At 57.5% G+C, this 16,548-nt stretch overlaps 2 protein-coding genes across 2 annotated transcripts; both read left to right on the forward strand.

Moving 5' to 3' along the window:
- Positions 1 to 162: 162 nt before the first annotated feature.
- Positions 163 to 13,761, forward strand: SNX1 (sorting nexin 1). Its single transcript, XM_088538208.1, has 15 exons — positions 163 to 305; positions 2,182 to 2,284; positions 3,146 to 3,282; positions 4,520 to 4,586; positions 5,703 to 5,746; positions 7,433 to 7,574; positions 8,018 to 8,096; positions 8,850 to 8,925; positions 9,926 to 10,039; positions 10,163 to 10,256; positions 10,769 to 10,974; positions 12,254 to 12,397; positions 12,561 to 12,641; positions 12,912 to 12,983; positions 13,350 to 13,761. Exons 1-15 carry the CDS (start codon positions 171 to 173, stop codon positions 13,398 to 13,400), a joined length of 1,545 nt encoding a protein of 514 aa, XP_088394334.1. The 5' UTR covers positions 163 to 170; the 3' UTR covers positions 13,401 to 13,761.
- A 1,297-nt stretch (positions 13,762 to 15,058) lies between these two features.
- Positions 15,059 to 16,431, forward strand: SNX22 (sorting nexin 22). Its single transcript, XM_088538199.1, has 6 exons — positions 15,059 to 15,149; positions 15,559 to 15,642; positions 15,756 to 15,860; positions 15,945 to 16,039; positions 16,129 to 16,202; positions 16,325 to 16,431. The coding sequence occupies exons 1-6, from the start codon at positions 15,081 to 15,083 to the stop codon at positions 16,429 to 16,431; spliced, it is 534 nt and encodes a 177-aa protein (XP_088394325.1). The 5' UTR covers positions 15,059 to 15,080.
- The last annotated feature ends 117 nt before the right edge of the window (positions 16,432 to 16,548 follow it).

The following is a 16,548-nucleotide window of genomic DNA, read 5'->3' on the forward strand; positions in this document are numbered from 1 at the left end:
GCGGGCGGCGCTCATTGGCTCCCCTTGCCGGGGGCGGGCACACGCGGCCGCCAATAGCGAGGCGGCCCGCGCCGCCCGGCTAGCACCGCCCCTTCGAGGGCCTTAAGGCGGTGGTGGCGGCGGCGGCTTCCGGCGCGGGCGGCGCAGGCGGAAGCGGCGGCCGGGCGGACATGGCGTCGGGTGGCGGCTCCCGCTCCCCCTCCCCCGCCGGGCGCCTCCCGCCGCCCTTCCCCGAGCCCCGCGGCGGCGACGCGCCCGGGGCGGCCGACAGCGACACGGAGGGCGAGGACATCTTCACCGGCACCGTGAGTGCGGGGCGCGGGCGGCCCGGCGCGCCCCGACCGCTCCTTTCCCGCTGAGCCGCGCGGTGGGCGCAGCAGTGCCTGAGGAAGGGGCCTAAAAGAAATGGGAAAGGGGCAAAAATAAACAAACAAACAAACAAAAAACCCCCAAAACCCAACTTCTTGGGGAGAAAATCGTAGCTTTTTTGCCTCTGACAGGCAAGTCCTGTCTCGGGACGTAGCTGGAGTCTGGTTGCCGCCACTGGTGGGGAAAAATTCCGCGCTGGCTTGGCGGGCTCCGGAGTGTCCCACCTGGGGAGAAGCAGCCGCGTCCCCTGGAGCGCGCGGCCGCGGTTCCGAGCCGGGGGCACCGTGGGCTGTTTGTGCCTGGAACAGCAGCGTGCGGGGCGCTTGGTGCCGCTGCCGGAGCAGCTGCGGCTCCCGCCTGGCCGCGCTCCCCTCCGGCGGCAGCAAAACCACCTTGGCGAGGCGAGGGCGTCGGGCCGACACGCAGAGCGTGCGACAGCCCCGGCCGGGGCGTTCGAGGCGTTCAGCCCCAGCGCAGGAGGCAGAGGAAGCGCTCGGTCGGGTGTGGGTGTAAGCAGAGCTGCAGCTCGTGGAGGCTGGGAGCTGCGTGGCCCTGCTGCTCACTAGGGAGGTGTTCAAGATCCGAACCAATATCTGCTCCCTTGGGACATGAAAGGGAAAAATCAGACGTGTGTTTGGGGACGTGGGGACCTCAGTTTGCCCAGTCTTGCGCTGGTCACGTAGCTCTAAGCGAGGCCTCCGAGATGGGGGTCATGGGCTGAGCCAGAAGAGGCCGCAGTTGCCGTTTTCCGTGATAGCAGCCGGGGAAAAGGGAACAGGGTGCAGTAATTTCCTATATTGAGAAATCCAGTTTAAAGCGAATGGAGAACCCGGTCCTTCTAGAAGAGTCACCTTGCTGTGATGCTGGAGCAGATGATCGCTGAGCCCAGGAGAAACCCAGGAGCTGAAAGGCCATCCAGGGAAAACTCCCTGCCTCCCTTAGCTTGCCTGCACAGGCGTTGGTGCCGGCCTGAAGACGCGTTGCAGGGGCAGAGGAGCTGCTGGAGCTGCCCGGAGGTGGCACCGCGGTGTTGAGGGCAGCTGTGTCCACGCACTGCGGAGAGGGCGGCCACTGGAGCAGCCCTCGGAGGTTGCTGCGAGATCTGTGTGAAGCAGAACAAGCTCCTTGAGCGGGGCCCAAAGCGGCCTGGGGTGAGGAGAGGCTGTGCTGGCCCCATCTCACACGGGCTCCGCTCTGCTCCTGCAGCAGCAATGGAGACCACGGCTGTTTTCCTGTGAGGGGGAAAAAAGCTCTCCGTAGCCGGTCTGTGCTCTACCTGGCAGCATTTGGGTGTTAGAGAGCAGCACTCGCTCTGCAGTTCTAGTGCAGAATAACCCGTGCTTGTCTCGGCTCAGGGTGAAGGGTGGCTCAGGGCACCGCTCTTGCCTGTGGCTGCCATGAAAACTAGGTAGCAGGATGTGGCAGACGGGTGGGCGCTCTGGATCTGGGGCAGCCTTTCATTTCATCCCAAATCCTGTTCCCAGCGGCTTCAGGCCGAGCCTGGAGGCTCCTCAGCCCGTTCCCCTGCCCGCTTCGCTCCTTCCTGGCGTGCCTGCCCCACGTGTCGAGGCCGAGCGCGTAGCTCCGTGGCGCACCGAGGGCATGAGCTTCGGTGGTAAAACCCCGGTTCGGCCGAGCACGAGGAGCTGGGGCCCTGCTTTAATCCAGCTGGTAGAGCGGGGGCAGCCTGTAACGCCCCGAGCACTGTGCTCGAGAATGTCATTTATAGGATTCATTGTACCAATGCGCCCTGTATGCTCTGTTCCTCAGCATAAATGACCTCTTACTTAAGTGCTTTTAATTCTTTTACAGAGCAAGCCCACAGAACCAAAAAGGGAATCTCTGCTCCCAGTGAGCAGCAGCTCCAAAGAGAATGGAGTTTCTGTAGAGCAAGATGATCAGGACTTATTTGCAGGTGAGTCTGTATCTCTTGAGAACTTACTGGGGCTTTCTGAAATCTGGAGTAATCTCCCTTCTAGCCACATCCTGCTTATGGCCAGACGGCGCTTATTCGTGTTTATCCCGAGCTCTTATCTCTCTAACTTGTGTTCCAGGCTACCCTGGAAGCGCTGAGCTCTAGTGGTGTCTCTGGGAAGGTCAGAGTAGCCTCCTCCAGGTCTCCTGCAGCAGCAGATTAACTGCTTCGCGGCCAGAGAGGCCTGAAAACTTGGTTCACTTTAGTGTTGTCATCTTAAGCTGTTCAGGCAGCAATGTCCTCCCAGAGATAGAAAGCTTGTGTTGTTCCCACCTCCATGCAGGTGAGTATCTCTAGTTGAGAGACAGCTGTTCATAAGCACCAGGAAACATAATATTCCTCAAAAGGGGAAATGAGAAGGGCCAGTCCTCGCACTGCTCTCCTGTTTCTTGGCTAGGTGAGACCCGTCTGTCAGAGCCACCCGAAGGAGTGTCAGTTTTGGAAAATGTTGACCCGCTCTGGGTGGAGAAGTGTACTGGGAAGGCGCCCACCCTCCTGGCTGGTCTATATGCCCTGTAAAATCAAACTTGCTTCTAGCTGTTCCCCTGTGTACTTGCTGCTGCCAGCAGCAGCCTGGATTATCTTGGTGTTCTCCAGCAGGATTCATCGCATGCCCTTCCTGCACTGAAAGATGCACCAAGTCGAGTTCTCCTCCATGCTTAGGGTGCCCTGCTGTGGATATTACATTAGATTGCCTGTTGTTACTCCCTAGAGTTCATGAACCCCTCCCAGAACACATGGAAATTACCTTTCCAATAACACAAAGCAGACAGGCTGACCCTCGCAAACTTCTCTTGACAGATGCCACTGTGGAGCTGTCTCTAGACAGCACCCAAAACAACCAGAAGAAGGAACCGGCCAAAGCATCCAACCCTGCCCCGCCGTTGGATGTAGCCGTGAGCTCCTCTTCTAGAAACCCTCCGAAGAGCTATGAGGAGGTGAGAATTGCTGCGAGCTTTCCAACTTGCCTTGCTGGTTTGGGACTCTGGTGGGCAGAAACCTGTGCATTTATGCAGGTGGAAAAAATGCATCTGAAATGATGCAGTGAATGTCATTGACATACTGAATGTCCTAGGGGCACTTATCTCAGGCCGTCAGTCTGAGACTGATGCCACCCAAATGTGTTTGTGGTCAGCCTGACTGTATCCCGGCTCGTGTGGAAGCAGCTGATGTGGCTCTGACTTTGAGCTCTAGCGCCTGGTGTTGCTGCAGGTGGGGCGAGTGGTGTGACTTCTCTGGTAAAAAAAAAAAACCAACCAACCAAACAAACAAAAAAAAACTTAAAAAAAAAAAAAACTATCCTGAATCTGAATGCAGGGTCCTTAAGTGGAACTTGTAGTCTGGTTCCAGGTAGTCAGGTGGCATTTGGTCCGAATCTTGGCCTTCTCTGTCGGGAGAACAAGCCTGTTTAGGGACAGCAGAACAACCTGTTTCCTTTTGTGCCCTGAGCTTATGAGAACTGACTTTCTGCAGTGTTGTCAGGAGCAGCATCTCAAGTTTGGGCCTGGCTTAGATAAGAAGCCACGCAGAGCTAGGCCGGGGCGCTGAGCTTGCTGATAAGCCGTGACCTTCAGGTGCAAAGGCCCTTTGGAGTCGGCCTTGGCTTCATCCAGCCCTTCAACACCATTCCACCCTTGCAGGACTGCAAGGGGCTCCAAGCAAACGTGAAGCTCTGTGGGTCTGTTGGGGTGGTGTTGCTCACATATTTACCCCTTAGCCTTTAGTCTGTTGGAGACCTGTTCAGCCTGGAGCTGCTGGGTGCTGCTGCGGTTCCTGTCCCCTTGTTGGGTACACAGCGTACCTTGTGTGCTGGTACCTCAAGTGCTTTCAGATGAGAACTGAAATAGTGATGTAAAAGAGCTAAAAGGAACTAACTGCGTGCTGGGCTGGGTGAGAGTGGGCTCTGCAGATTTTAACATCAGCACTGTAGCAGTTTGCACATCCTTCTGTGCAGGTAGCCTTGCTGTAAGGCCAAATCCAAATTGGGATCCCTGGAACAGGTGGCTTCAACACAAACAAGAAACCTAGGGACTTTACAGATTTCCTCGGCCGGACTTAAGTACCAAAGATGCCTTTACACCATGACAAGCTCACTTTGATCTGTGGAATTCTGTGGTTCACAGCAGATTAAATCCAGGCTTTAATCTACTCTCTGTATGTTCTTACTCCAAACAGTTGGAAGAGGAGGAACAGGAGGACAAATTTGAGCTGACAGTAGGAGTGAGTGACCCGGAGAAAGTTGGTGAGTTAACATCCTGTCCTGCTAACTGATGAAGCTGCATTAGGCAGCCATGCTTGGCGATAGGACTGAATGTGGATGTTATCTCCATGTGCCACAGTTCAAGCTTGATCACTTGCTTCCCCAAAGCTCCTTCCAAGATCTAGAGAAAGTGAAGCTAAACAAAGTAAAAAAACTAAAAATCTATATAAAGTGGGGCAGAAATCCTCTCTGTAAAGCCAAGCACCTCAAAAGCAGGGAGCCAGGAGAACATTTAGGAGGGAGGTGATACCAGCCTCTGCTTCTCCTAGCAGAGCTCAGTGCCTACACAGCTGTGGTGTTGTCCAGCTTCACTTTATCTCCAGGATAAAGTGTGGCTGGTACCAAAGAGGTGAAATGGCCTTAGCTGCACACCAAGCGTCTTGCTCCCTGCTCTGCCATCCAGCCTAGCAGCAGATGTGCTGGTGGGGATCAGAGCAATCTGACCAGATACGTGTCTGTCTCTGGGGTGCAGAGAGTTTTAGGCAGCATCTGGTCCCAGCCAGCAAAGCAGCCCTGCTTGTGGCAGCTTTTCCAGCTCTTGGCTAACGAGCTGTGGAGCTGGAAGATGTGCTGGAGGTGTTTTAGGCGTAGCACCAGTCTCCTGAAGATGCCCTTGGAGTTGAACCAGCAGGTAAACCCTCCCTTTGCCAAACAAAGGGGTTTCTGTATTAGCTGCAGGAAGCTGCCTGTAATGTCTCAGAATCAAGCCGCATGTAGCCAGGAGCCGTCTGCCTCGTGCCCTCTGAATAGACTCCTTCATGTGCTGCACAGCCGCGGAATTGTTGCGTTCGGAGCAGATGCGTGGAGTTAGCCCAAACGCTGTCAGCGTAACAAGCGACCGATTGTCGGGATTTGCTGCCTTAGGAAGGAAGAGGAGGGCTCGGCAGTCCCGAGCGGCCAGGTCGGGGCAGGGCCCTGCAGCGAATGCTGTGTGGGGTGCAGGGCTCTGTCACTTCGTCGGGACTCGTATCAGAGCCAGTCAAGTAGGCAGGTGCCTGGAGGTCCTAGAGCCCTGCAGTTTGCAGTTCTCAAAACATCCAGGCGGTGCTGGGAAGGGCCAGGTTCGGGGTACTAATACCTTGTTTCTGTTTTCCATAGGCGACGGCATGAACGCGTATGTAGCCTACAAAGTATCAACGCAGGTACGTGCCACCTTGCGCCCCCACGATAGGGTGCCCTCTTTCAGGATGCCCAAATACCTCATCACAAGGCATTTAGGGGTTATATTGCACTCCTGCAGACCGAAGGATGAGCCTAGCTGAGAAGCAGGTTTTGAACCTACTTGAGGGAGCACTCCTGGCTTCAGCCAGTCACATCCTCGCAGCCCTGGCTGATGTCCCAGCTCAGCGCTGGGCGAGGGGGAGGAATGACAACCTTTAGGAAAGCCCCAGGCACCAGCTCTGTTGCTAGTAGTTGTGTGCTGATGGTGACATCAGGTTAAGCTGAGCTGTAGTCAGAAGAGTTATTGCTGTAACTAGTTGGCTGTCAGGACCCACTCTGCTGGGCTAGTGACAAGAAACTTGGCCACCAGGAGCCGCTGCCTTGCTTGCTGCTGTGGGCTGCTGTTCCAAGCTCTGCAGAAAAGTTGTTCCTAGGTATCTGTCCATCAACTGTTAGACTCCAGGAGTGGAGGAACATGGTATGGCCCTGGACTTGAGCAAATTCTGGAGGAGAAATCCAGCAATGCTGCCTCTGCATGGCTGGCTGGCTCTCAGCTTAGGCACTCAAAGGAGTTGACTTGAGTTACGACAGTGACTGCCAACCCTTCTGGGTCTCTGGCAAAGTTGAGAGCTCTTGTCTGTCAGATATTAATAACCCAGTTCAAAGGCTATTTTTCTAGCCCTGGGTCTTACAGCTTATTGCACAGGTTTCCCAAGAACCTTTTGCTTGTACTCAATACTTGTAAAGTGACATTGAAATGGTGATAATTGTGCAACTGATGTGCTGTAGCTGGAGTCTGTATTTTTATGGGATGGTTGCCTCACTGTGAGAGAAGTGAACTGAGAGGGATCGAGTGGAGTTGGTCCTCTAAAGAAAGGGGAATCGGTAGTGGCAGGTATCCAGAGCCTGGAGTGTGGGGGTTCTTCTTGTGTAGGATCCCAGCAGCTGCCACGTTGCACTGTAGGTCCACCACCCCTGTCTAACTGGAGCTGAAAAAAGACTGACCCACTGACTTGCCTGGGATTCCCCGGGTTCTGCTCGATGACAGGTCCAGGCAGCACTGAGCTTCCTAGACAAGCTTCATCATGCTGCTAAAACTGCAGCTGTGCACAGGCCTCGACTCGCTGCGTCCGCAACAGAGAGGCTTTCCCACTTGGCGCCTGACTCTGCCGTGGGTGGTGGTACGTAGGTGTCTGTGGCACTGCTCACAGAACGGTGGAGGTAGGAAGGGACCTTTATCGCGTCACCCTTGGGTTATCTGCAGAGGTGGCTTCACCTTCAGTCCTGCCTTGGTAGCATTGTCAGAAGCCACTTGTAGTCCTGGGGAGATGAGCTGTAACCCAAGGATGGTCCCCCCTCTTGTGGAGAGCAGGGTTGGGGGGATTAGGCCATGCACAGGGCCTACTGAGATGTCTGTGGCCACAGTATCAGCTGCTCTGTCATTTAATAGCATAAATATTGCTGCTTAGTCCCTGGATAGCTCTTAGGAGACCTCTTAGCCTAGGCCTAAGCTTGCTCGGTTTAGCTTTGCCCATTCCTCATCCTGCAGACCTCGAGCTGTTCTTTTTCTCCCCAAAACCGATGGCACAAACGATGCTTTTGAGGCTGTGCGTGTGGGGGCAGCTTTCCTGGGCAAGCCCAGTCTGACTTTCTTCTGTTTCCCCCAGACGAGCCTCCCGATGTTCAGGAGCAAGCACTTCTCGGTGAAAAGGAGGTTCAGCGACTTCCTGGGCCTGTATGAGAAGCTGTCGGAGAAGCACGCCCAGAACGGCTTCATCGTTCCTCCGCCGCCTGAGAAGAGCCTCATAGGTGAGCGCAGAGGTGCCGAGCGCTGCTCCGGAACGGGCCTTTGTGCAGCTGAGCTCCTGCCTGAGCGGGAGGGCCGCAGAGCAGCAGGAGGAGGCTGCTAAAAACAAATTGAACTTTGTGGTGCAGACCAGGCTGGGTGTGCGGGCTCAGCAGGGCTCTGGGCTTAAAGCCTTGAGCTCAGAGAGGGCTCTGCATTCTGCTCGATGGAGTGAAACATGCTGTGCGCTGTAACTGCGTTACTGTTCACTTGAGTCCAGGTTTGTAACCCTTCCAGTCTTGCCTGGCATTGCTCTGCCTCTTCTCTGGTTGTAGTTCTTGCTGATTTGAGATCTAATTTCTATTGTAAAAGCCCAGCTTCTGCAGTCATGCTGATAGCCTGTACTCAGTAACAGCCCTTGCTGCCTTCCGCATCGCTCATCGATTGCATCTTCCTCCTGTGCTAGGAATGACCAAAGTGAAAGTTGGGAAAGAAGACTCCTCCTCTGCAGAGTTCCTAGAAAAAAGACGGGCTGCTCTAGAGAGGTACAGATCCAAACCACTATCCCCTCATGCCTGAGCCAAGCAAGGGACCTCTGAAAGGTCAGACTGGCTGCACTCTCCTCCCTACGTGAGAAGCAGTCTGCTTCTAGGTTTGCAGTGAAGCTGAAGGGCACTGAGGACTTACAGCTGCAGAGAGCTGCTTTCACTCTAAAGCTAACTCCTACTTGGAAAGACCATGCAGAGATTTAGTCCGAGTCTGTCCAAACTCCACTGACAACGCAGCTTGTAAAATGGAGCTCTTGCTCCACCTCAAGTGTGGGTGTTTAGCAGTGGTGCAAACAGTGCAGATCAGGCAAGGAACAACTTGGCTTTCCCCAAATTGACACCCTGGCTACACAACCCATCAGTGGCCTCTGCTCTGCTACCTGTACTGACTGCTGTAGATAGCGCTGGAACGCTGTTCACCTCCAGTTTGTCTTCTGGAGGGCTAGCAGAAATGTCTTTGAAGACACCAACTGATGAAGATCCAGTCTTGCATCTTGAGTAACTTGCTGTTGATTGTCCCGAGTGTTAATTGAATGTCTGGCAGGTCTGGCCTTGAAGTTTAGTATCACTAGAGTCTACAGGGAAGCAAGACTCATGCATGATGGGTGGGTGAGAACAGCTTGTTGAGCCTGACTTTCAGCCATTTCAGAGTAACCCTGCAGCTGACTTGCACACACTACAGCTCAGTGGGGTTACTTGGAGCCCAGTTTGCTACAACACAAGTAACTCCTGGTATGTTCTGCTCTGCAGGTACCTTCGGAGAGTTGTCAGCCATCCAACAATGCTGCAGGACCCGGATGTCAGGGAGTTCTTGGAAAAAGAGGAGGTCAGTACTGGGAAGTAGGGTTAACTACAAACACCTTGGAAGCACAGAAGGGGAAACGCTCTCCAAGAAGGTAGCAAGGCCTGACATTTCCAGACTCTTCTCAACAAGAAGCACAAGAAGAGCTGTTATAGCTCTGAACCACCAGTGATAACAAGAAGGTTCTTTTTCTTTTGTGTTAGTGCTTAGATAAGCACAGCACATTGATAATGAGTCCCAGCTTGCTTAAGTCATGTTAGGAGGGGGTACATGGGTAGTCTTTTTCCTCTGGAGTTCATGATAGGAGTTCCTCAATAGCGAGGAAGAACTAGAGCTGGTGTGGCCAGGAGTTAGTCCTGTCACCTGACAGTTGTCCTGTTTGATATCTGCTTGTGCTGAACTTCCAGCTGAGGTTAGAACAGTAGGAACTGAATGAGTTGCTTGGAAATCCATAGGGTGGATGTTCCTGGGGAGAGCTGGCTCCTTATGGCAGTGCATATCTGAGGTGATCCCTGCTGGTTGAGAAATTAGAGCCCCTTTGAGGCTGAGCCCTAGGAAATTCCAGGGGCCGCGGAGGCACCTCTCTCCTGTAGTATCCCTGGAACACAAACTGCTGCTGCCTCTTGGAGAGCTGCTCCCCAGCACCGCTCTCCTGTGCTTGCATCACCTGCGGCAGCCTGGGCAGCTCTCGGTTCCAGCTGCAGGGATTCAAGTGGCAAGGGTGGTTCTTAAAGTGCTGTGTCACCTTGGTACTAGGGACATGGAAAGGTCAGGAACTCCTTGACTGCCTGGAAACTGCTCAAGTGCCACGTCTCGAAGTGCCACGCGGCTCATGCAGATGCTCAGAGAGTGTGGCTAATTCTTCACCGTGGCTGTGCTGTGTGTCCTGCTGCACACACAAATGCTGCCGGGGGATGCACACGAATACCACAGGGGGAGCAATGGTTGTTCTCAAAGCTGCTTTCATCTCCTGACAAAGCAAACCTTTTTTTTTTTTTTTTTTCTTTTTGTCGCTTCTTTATAGCTGCCAAGAGCCGTAGGCACCCAGGCCCTGAGTGGAGCGGGAATACTGAAGATGTTCAATAAAGCCACTGATGCTGTCAGTAAAATGACTATCAAGATGAATGAATCGGACATAGTAAGTGCCAGGACACCTCCAGAGTGTCCCTTTTCCCTGCTTCGGAGCTGTGTGTGCCCACCAGCTCGAGCTCTGGCCGTGGGCGCCGTCTGTGAGAATCAGCTCTGGGCTCGTGCGTTTCAGTGGTTCGAGGAGAAGCTGCAGGAGGTGGAGTGTGAGGAGCAGCGGCTCCGCAAGCTGCACGCCGTCGTGGAGATGCTGGTGAACCACAGGAAAGGTAACGAGCGCGGGGCCCCTTGCGCCGTGGCTTGAGCCATGACGCAGTCGAGCCGTGGCCAGGCCTGAGCAGAGGTAGCCGGTGCACAGGCCTCTGGGAGGCACTTTGAGAGGAGGTGATGCTGCTCTCTTGCCCTAAGCGACTCTTGGCCCCTTCACTGGGGGCAGTGAAGGTAAAATGATGACCCCACTTCTAAGCTGGTAGGACTGGACAGGATTGTGGTGTTAAAGTGAACCAAGGTGCTGCTGAGGGAAGCAGCACCTTGTGGGAAAAGCCAAGTCGATCTTACTGTTGATTCCAAGCTATTCTCTGGCAGGGAGCGGGGATGTTTTCCTTCCTCTGCATGTTTTGGCTGACTTCTGCGAATCCGTGCCTGTCCTCCCACTCTGCCACTTCCCTTCCTCCTGGCTGGAGCTGCCAGCCCTGCTCCCACCATCCCATCCCACGGGATAAAAGCTGTTCCCAGAGCAGCCTCCAGGCCGCTGGGTTGACTCTCTTGTTCCATTCCCCAGAGCTAGCGTTGAACACAGCGCAGTTTGCAAAGAGTCTGGCCATGCTGGGGAGCTCGGAGGACAACACGGCCCTGTCCCGGGCTCTGTCCCAGCTGGCTGAGGTGGAAGAGAAGATTGAGCAGCTGCACCAGGAGCAGGCGAACAGTGATTTCTTCCTCCTGGCCGAGCTCCTGGGAGACTACATCCGCCTGCTGGCAGTTGTGAGGGTAAGCGCTGCCTCCGGGCACGCGCGGAGCCGGGCTCTGGGTCCCAGTGCAGCTCCTAGGCCTGGGAATGCTGGGATGCAGCCGGTTCTCTAAGTGCAATGCGGAGCCCTGGGTCTCTCTCATCTCTTCAGGCAGAGGGCAGACTTGCTGCTTGTTGAGTTGTGCATGTGTTGGACTCGGATCAGCAAGGTAGGTGAGGCCGGTCTGTGCTGTTCTCCAAGGGGGATATGGAGCATTTCTGTGGCTCGTAGGGTGTCTTCAGCCGTTCAGAGGCTGCAGCTCCTTCAGAGGCTCTAAATCAGTGACCTGAGTTACAAATAGCCCTGGTGAGCCCTGCTGGGCAGTAGCCAGAGCTTTGGAGCACATGCGGCCTGCCTGGCAGGCACTGTGTGTTGCTGGAGACTGACAGGAATGAGTCCCGAGGGAGCCGGGAGCCTGCAAAGCTGTTAACTGGCTCCTGCCCAGACCTTGACCTGTCTCCAAGCAGCCAGTTCTTGGGGTTGCAGAGACCAGAAAAACAAAAATAAAACAAAACCTGAAAAACTATTAAACAGTTACAAAGCGGAGGCTGAGTTCCGAGGTCTGACACAGCCTCAGCAGTGTCTGTGCTCCAGAGCAGGACAGGCCTCTAGGGCTGAAGGTAATAAGATGCATCTGGGATATTCCAGCATCACTGAAGGCTTCGCCTGCTTCTCGGCTGCTCTGTCCTGGCCTGCTTGTGCACGCTGCTCTCTGCCTGTCCTGCTCAGCCCCCAGCCTAGCTGGGTGATTGAGAAGTCTAACGGACCTTTCGTGCTTGGGCTAGTGGTTGTCCATCTGCTAAAGTCATCGGCCTCCTGCCAAATGCCTGGCCTGGGGTGTGCGAGCGCTCAGCAGGGACTCGGGGTCTGCAGGCCCTTGAGCTGCGCCGGGGCAGCGGCAGCCGGTGCTGGAGATGCCGTGCGGAACCGGCCGAGGCCCCGTGCACCGAGACGAGCAGAGCTCAGCGACGGGCCGGGCTCCGTGCTGGGAGGCTGCCGGCTCCGCAGGCACCTTGGGGCTGTCCCGGCCCTGCTAGGCTGCGCGCTCGCAGGAGGCAGAACCCCCTGCTAAACCCAGGGCCCGTGCTGCCACCCCCGAGCTGGGCGGCCTCCAAAGCTGCTGCTGTGGGACTGGGTGCTCGATGCAGCAGCTGGGCTCCTTCCCTAGTGGGGCAGCAGGGAGAAAAAGTCCTCCTCGATGTGGCCTGTGAGCGGCTGTGCTTGCACGTGGCAACTCTGCCTCCGCTGCTGCCTTTCAGGGAGCCTTTGACCAGCGCATGAAGACCTGGCAGAGGTGGCAGGATGCCCAGAACATGCTGCAGAAGAAGAGGGAGATGGAGGCCAGGCTGCTGTGGGCCAACAAGCCCGACAAGCTTCAGCAGGCCAAGGAGGAGATCTCGGAGGTAGGCAGCGAGGAGCGGCGGTCCCTGCGCTGCTCCACGCGCGGCTGCGCGGTGCAGGGGCTGTTCCCCTTCCCTTCGGACAAGCTGTGCTCCGGAGGCACATCCACGCGCGGAAGGTTTCATCTCCCCTGCCCTGGAAACAGCCCACTTCCTCTCTCTGCAGTGGGAGTCTCGTGTGACACAGTACGAAAGGGACTTTGAGCGGATTTCTGCTGTGATCCGCAAGGAAGTGATACGGTTTGAGGTAAGTTAGTCCTAACTCTTAAGCTCCTCTTGAGCCTGGGAGGAGACTGCAAGGCCTGAGTTTGTCTAGCTAAACTAAAGACAGACCCGCAGAGATCCTTGGAGCCTGCTCTGTCGTGCTGCCCAGCAGCTCAGTGTGACCCATTTTCATGTTCTCATGCTGCTGCTGGTCACTTGGTGTGGCAACTTGGTCCCAGGAGGAGCAGGAAAGTCTTGTCCCATCCTCAAGCTGGAGGGCCTAGTTCAGACTTGTACTTACTGTCTCTTGCAGAAAGAGAAATCAAAGGACTTCAGAAACCACGTGACTAAATACCTTGACACGCTACTGAACTCTCAGCAACAGGTCAGTGTCCTTGTCTGCTTGCAGCCACTTGTTCCCTTGTCCAAGCGGTGCCGACAAGTCCCCTCTGAAGAGGGGCTTGTGCCGTCGATTCCAAGCAGTGCGAGGGGGCCCCAGGCCCCATGGGGTGGGTGGGGATGAGCCCTGAGGGACTGGAGCCTCCACCTGAGGCCAGTGCCTGACAAGGCAGCTCCTTGGCTCTGGCTTCGGGCTGGCTTGTGGGCTGCGTACGAGAGCCCTTGGTGTCCACCAAGGCAGGGTTTCTGCCTCTGCCAAACAGTTTTCAACTCAGCGTGTAGAAAGCTCCTGCCTTAGAGTCTGAGCGGTGGCAGAGTGACTGCAGCGCCTGACTCTGCTCTCTCTCCACAGCTGGTGAAGTACTGGGAAGCCTTCTTGCCCGAAGCCAAGGCAATTTCTTAATGGGACCAAGCAGACGAGAGTACCTGAACTTTGCCTTTTTATACACTATACCTCTGTCTTTTACACACGAACGACTCGTAGTTAAACACTCTGGAGCGAGTAGAGGTTTAACCCCCAAGCAAGCAGCTTACAAGCCAGTAACTCTTCTAACTGTATATTTTTCATTTAGCTACATATATTTTCTTACTGAAGAGAAACTAGTTTCCTGCTTCAAGACCAGCCCTGCAGTAGGTGAAGAGTGACAGAGGGGTTAATAACACATGTAAATGTGTATTTTTCAGCCTGGGTTTTAGGGCTCTAATGACTATCTTACTCCTGCAGTGCCATTAAGATTATGTAATAAAACTTATATCAGGGCAAACAGGCTTGTTCTGTTGCTTATGGGAACTGCTTGGGAGGGGGAAGAGGGGGTGGAAAGAGCGGGGAGGTGCCAGCAGCTCCTGCGCTTGCCCGTCCAGCCGGACTCCGAGCTCTGCAGGTGGCTGCAGAAGGAGGCAGCGGTTCCTCCAGCTTCCAGGGGAGCGAGGTGGTGTTTTGGAGAAGCCCATGACCTTGGGAGGCTGCCTTGAGCCATCTGCCTTGGCTTCTGATTAAACTTTATCCTCAAAGCGCTGTGGAAAGCTAAGGATAGGCTGCTGTTTGGAGCCAGCTCTAGGGGGAGCAGAAAGTGCCCAAGGTAGCACTGACCTGTCCTAAAGCTCTGGCGCTGCTGCAGGGGAGCAGCTCTTGCTCCTTCACACCCTGTTTCAGGTGCCAGATGCTCCAAGATGCTGGTGCAAGTTGCAGGCTTGGGGCAAGGCCAGGTGCTTCCCCTTCCCCATAGGCTTGGGGATCCCTGGGACCCACAAGAGGGCTTGGTGGAGCAGTGCTGGCTCTATATGCCCCCAGCATGGGCTTCTCCTGGCTGGGCTCAAGGGGGAAACCCTTCTTCAGGCCTTGCTGGAGAACAACCTGCTCCATGGGAGACCAGCTGCTGCCAGGGCTGGGGTGACCGGAGCTGATAGCAGGGGAGGCTGCCAGAGCCCAGGGTGGCCCTGGTGGCCGGCAGCAGCCCTGGGGGCTGGTGGAGGGCCTGGGGCAAGTGCAGGACACCCAGCCACCTCCCTGAGACCTGAGGAAGGGTCTACGGTCACCTCTGCTGCGGGGGGGGGGGGGTCTCCCTGGGCAAGCGGCTTGGTGGGACAGAGCCCTGGCAGGTCTAAAGGTGCCTTCTTGCCTGCACTGGGAGGATGACCTTGATGATAACGATGATGATGGTGGTGGTGGCGAGGATGATGAGGACGCTGGTGCTGCAGCATCCCTGTGTTTTCACACACACGCAGCCCTGGACCCCACGCCGTCCTCCCGCCTGGGACTCGGCTGCAGCCGAGGGCCGTGGCCCGGGCCCCGCTGGGGAAGCGAAACCCCCGCCCCGCACACCCCCAGTCCGTCCCGTCTCGCTTCCTCTGCCGGGAGCGCGGAGGGGCTGGAAGCGACGGGGCTGTCGCGGGGGCGGTACCTGCGGGGCGGGGGGAGGCGGCCCCCGCTCTGTCCCTGTCCCCGGCTGATAAGGGGGGGGGGGAGGGGGGGGGGGGTCCCTTGGGCGCGCCCCGAGGTGGCGCCGCTGCCCCCCCCGCCGTGTCCCTCCCCCGGAGCACGTGCCGGCCCGGGAGCGCCGCGGGGCAGCGACCGCCGCGGGCCATGATCGCCGTGTCCATCCCGGCGGCGGAGCCCGAGGCGGCGCCGCGCGGCCCCGACCGGGCGCACACGGTGAGCGGCGGCCGCGGCACCTGCGGGGAGCGGGATCGGGGCGGGATTCCGGTCCCTTCCCCGAAACCCGGGCGGGAGGAGAGTCCCGGCTGTCCCGGGAGCGGCGCTCCCTGCCTGCCCGCCTGGCGGGAGGGACCCGTCTGTCCCGGGGAGCGCCGGGGCCGCTGACCCCTCCGAGCCGGTTGGGGGGGGGGGGGGTGCTGCTGGGGAATGGGACGGGTTGTCCTCGTCTCCCCTCCGTGGGGACCTGGGGAGCTCCCGGGCTGGAGGGCCCCAACGGACCTACCGCCCGCAAGGGCAGAACCCGCTCAGCACCTCCGGGGTTGGGCAGGGGAATGGGGGCGACAGGGGGAGGGAATCTCCATGTCTCCATCTGCTGCCGGCTGAGCCCGTGTCCCCTGTCCTGCAGGTGTTCCGGGTCGAGGTGCTCTGCAATGGCCGGCGGCACACGGTGGCCAAGCGCTACAGCGAGTTCCAGGCGCTGCACAAGCGGGTTGGGACGCGGGAAGGGTGCGGGGGTGGGGGTGGGGGGGGGATGGGTGGGGGGGGGGGTGGGTTTGCCCCTCCGCATGCCCCATGTCCAATCCCGCCCCCGCCTCGCCCCAGATCAAGAAGACCTGCAAGGTCCCTGATTTCCCGCCCCGCCACGTTCCCAACTGGATGCCCAAAGTGCTGGAGCAGCGACGGCAGGGCCTGGAGCTCTACATGCGGGTAAGGAGCCCCGGCAGTGGGGAAGGGGCAATGAGGGCACTGCCAGCCCCGTGACACCCTGAGGTGCCCCCCTCTGTCCCGCAGGGTGTCCTGACCCACAACAAGGAGCTGCCCCCGGAGCTGCTCGACTTCCTCCAGCTGCGGCCGCTGCCACAAGAGCCCAAGGGCTGCAGCCCCGCGTGAGTCCCGGCACCGGGTGGGGAGGCCACCCCCGGCCCCACAACCCCATGTCACCGGGGCCGCTGCTCCCCTCTCTCCCTGCCTGCAGGCCCAGCTGCCGCCCAGCCCCGCGGCCCGTCCTGAGCTTCTGCCGAGATCCCTACGCGCGGCCGCCGGCCCCGGGTGAGGAGGGGGCCGCAGCCCCCGCAGCCGGGCGCCTGTGACGAGTTTGTCCCCCTGCTGCCGTCCCCGGGAGCCGAACGCCGGCCCTGCCCTGAGCGGCTCCCCCTGCTCTCACCTTGCAGAGCTGCTGCCCAACGCGGTGCTGAGCGGGGTCCTGCAGGGCCTCTATGGGTGCCCCTGGCCCAAGGCAGCTCCCCAGGGCCACGCCGGGCCCCAGCCGGGCTCCTGAGCACCACGTGGTCCCTGCTGCCATCACCCCGGCCCTTGCTGCACGGCCCATGGAGAAGCTCCTGGAGCAGAGAGGCTGCAGCGCAGGAAGCGTCACAGCACCAGGACACGCACAGCT

This window comes from Tinamus guttatus, unplaced genomic scaffold (genome assembly GCF_059628265.1).
Source record: "Tinamus guttatus ecotype Peru unplaced genomic scaffold, ASM5962826v1 Tinamus_guttatus_pri_ptg000942l, whole genome shotgun sequence".
Taxonomy (NCBI): Eukaryota; Metazoa; Chordata; class Aves; order Tinamiformes; family Tinamidae; genus Tinamus; species Tinamus guttatus.

What these genes read in the sequence shown, in the direction of transcription:
- SNX1 (XM_088538208.1), top strand. Translation starts at nt 171, where the DNA reads ATGGCGTCGGGTGGCGGCTCCCGCTCCCCCTCCCCCGCCGGGCGCCTC. An exon ending in CCTACAAAGTATCAACGCAG is followed by an intron (nt 5,747 to 7,432) that starts GTACGTGCCACC and finishes TGTTTCCCCCAG; the next exon opens with ACGAGCCTCCCGATGTTCAG. An exon ending in GCCTGCTGGCAGTTGTGAGG is followed by an intron (nt 10,975 to 12,253) that starts GTAAGCGCTGCC and finishes GCTGCCTTTCAG; the next exon opens with GGAGCCTTTGACCAGCGCAT.
- SNX22 (XM_088538199.1), top strand. Translation starts at nt 15,081, where the DNA reads ATGATCGCCGTGTCCATCCCGGCGGCGGAGCCCGAGGCGGCGCCGCGC. An exon ending in TCCAGGCGCTGCACAAGCGG is followed by an intron (nt 15,643 to 15,755) that starts GTTGGGACGCGG and finishes GCCTCGCCCCAG; the next exon opens with ATCAAGAAGACCTGCAAGGT. An exon ending in GCCTGGAGCTCTACATGCGG is followed by an intron (nt 15,861 to 15,944) that starts GTAAGGAGCCCC and finishes TCTGTCCCGCAG; the next exon opens with GGTGTCCTGACCCACAACAA.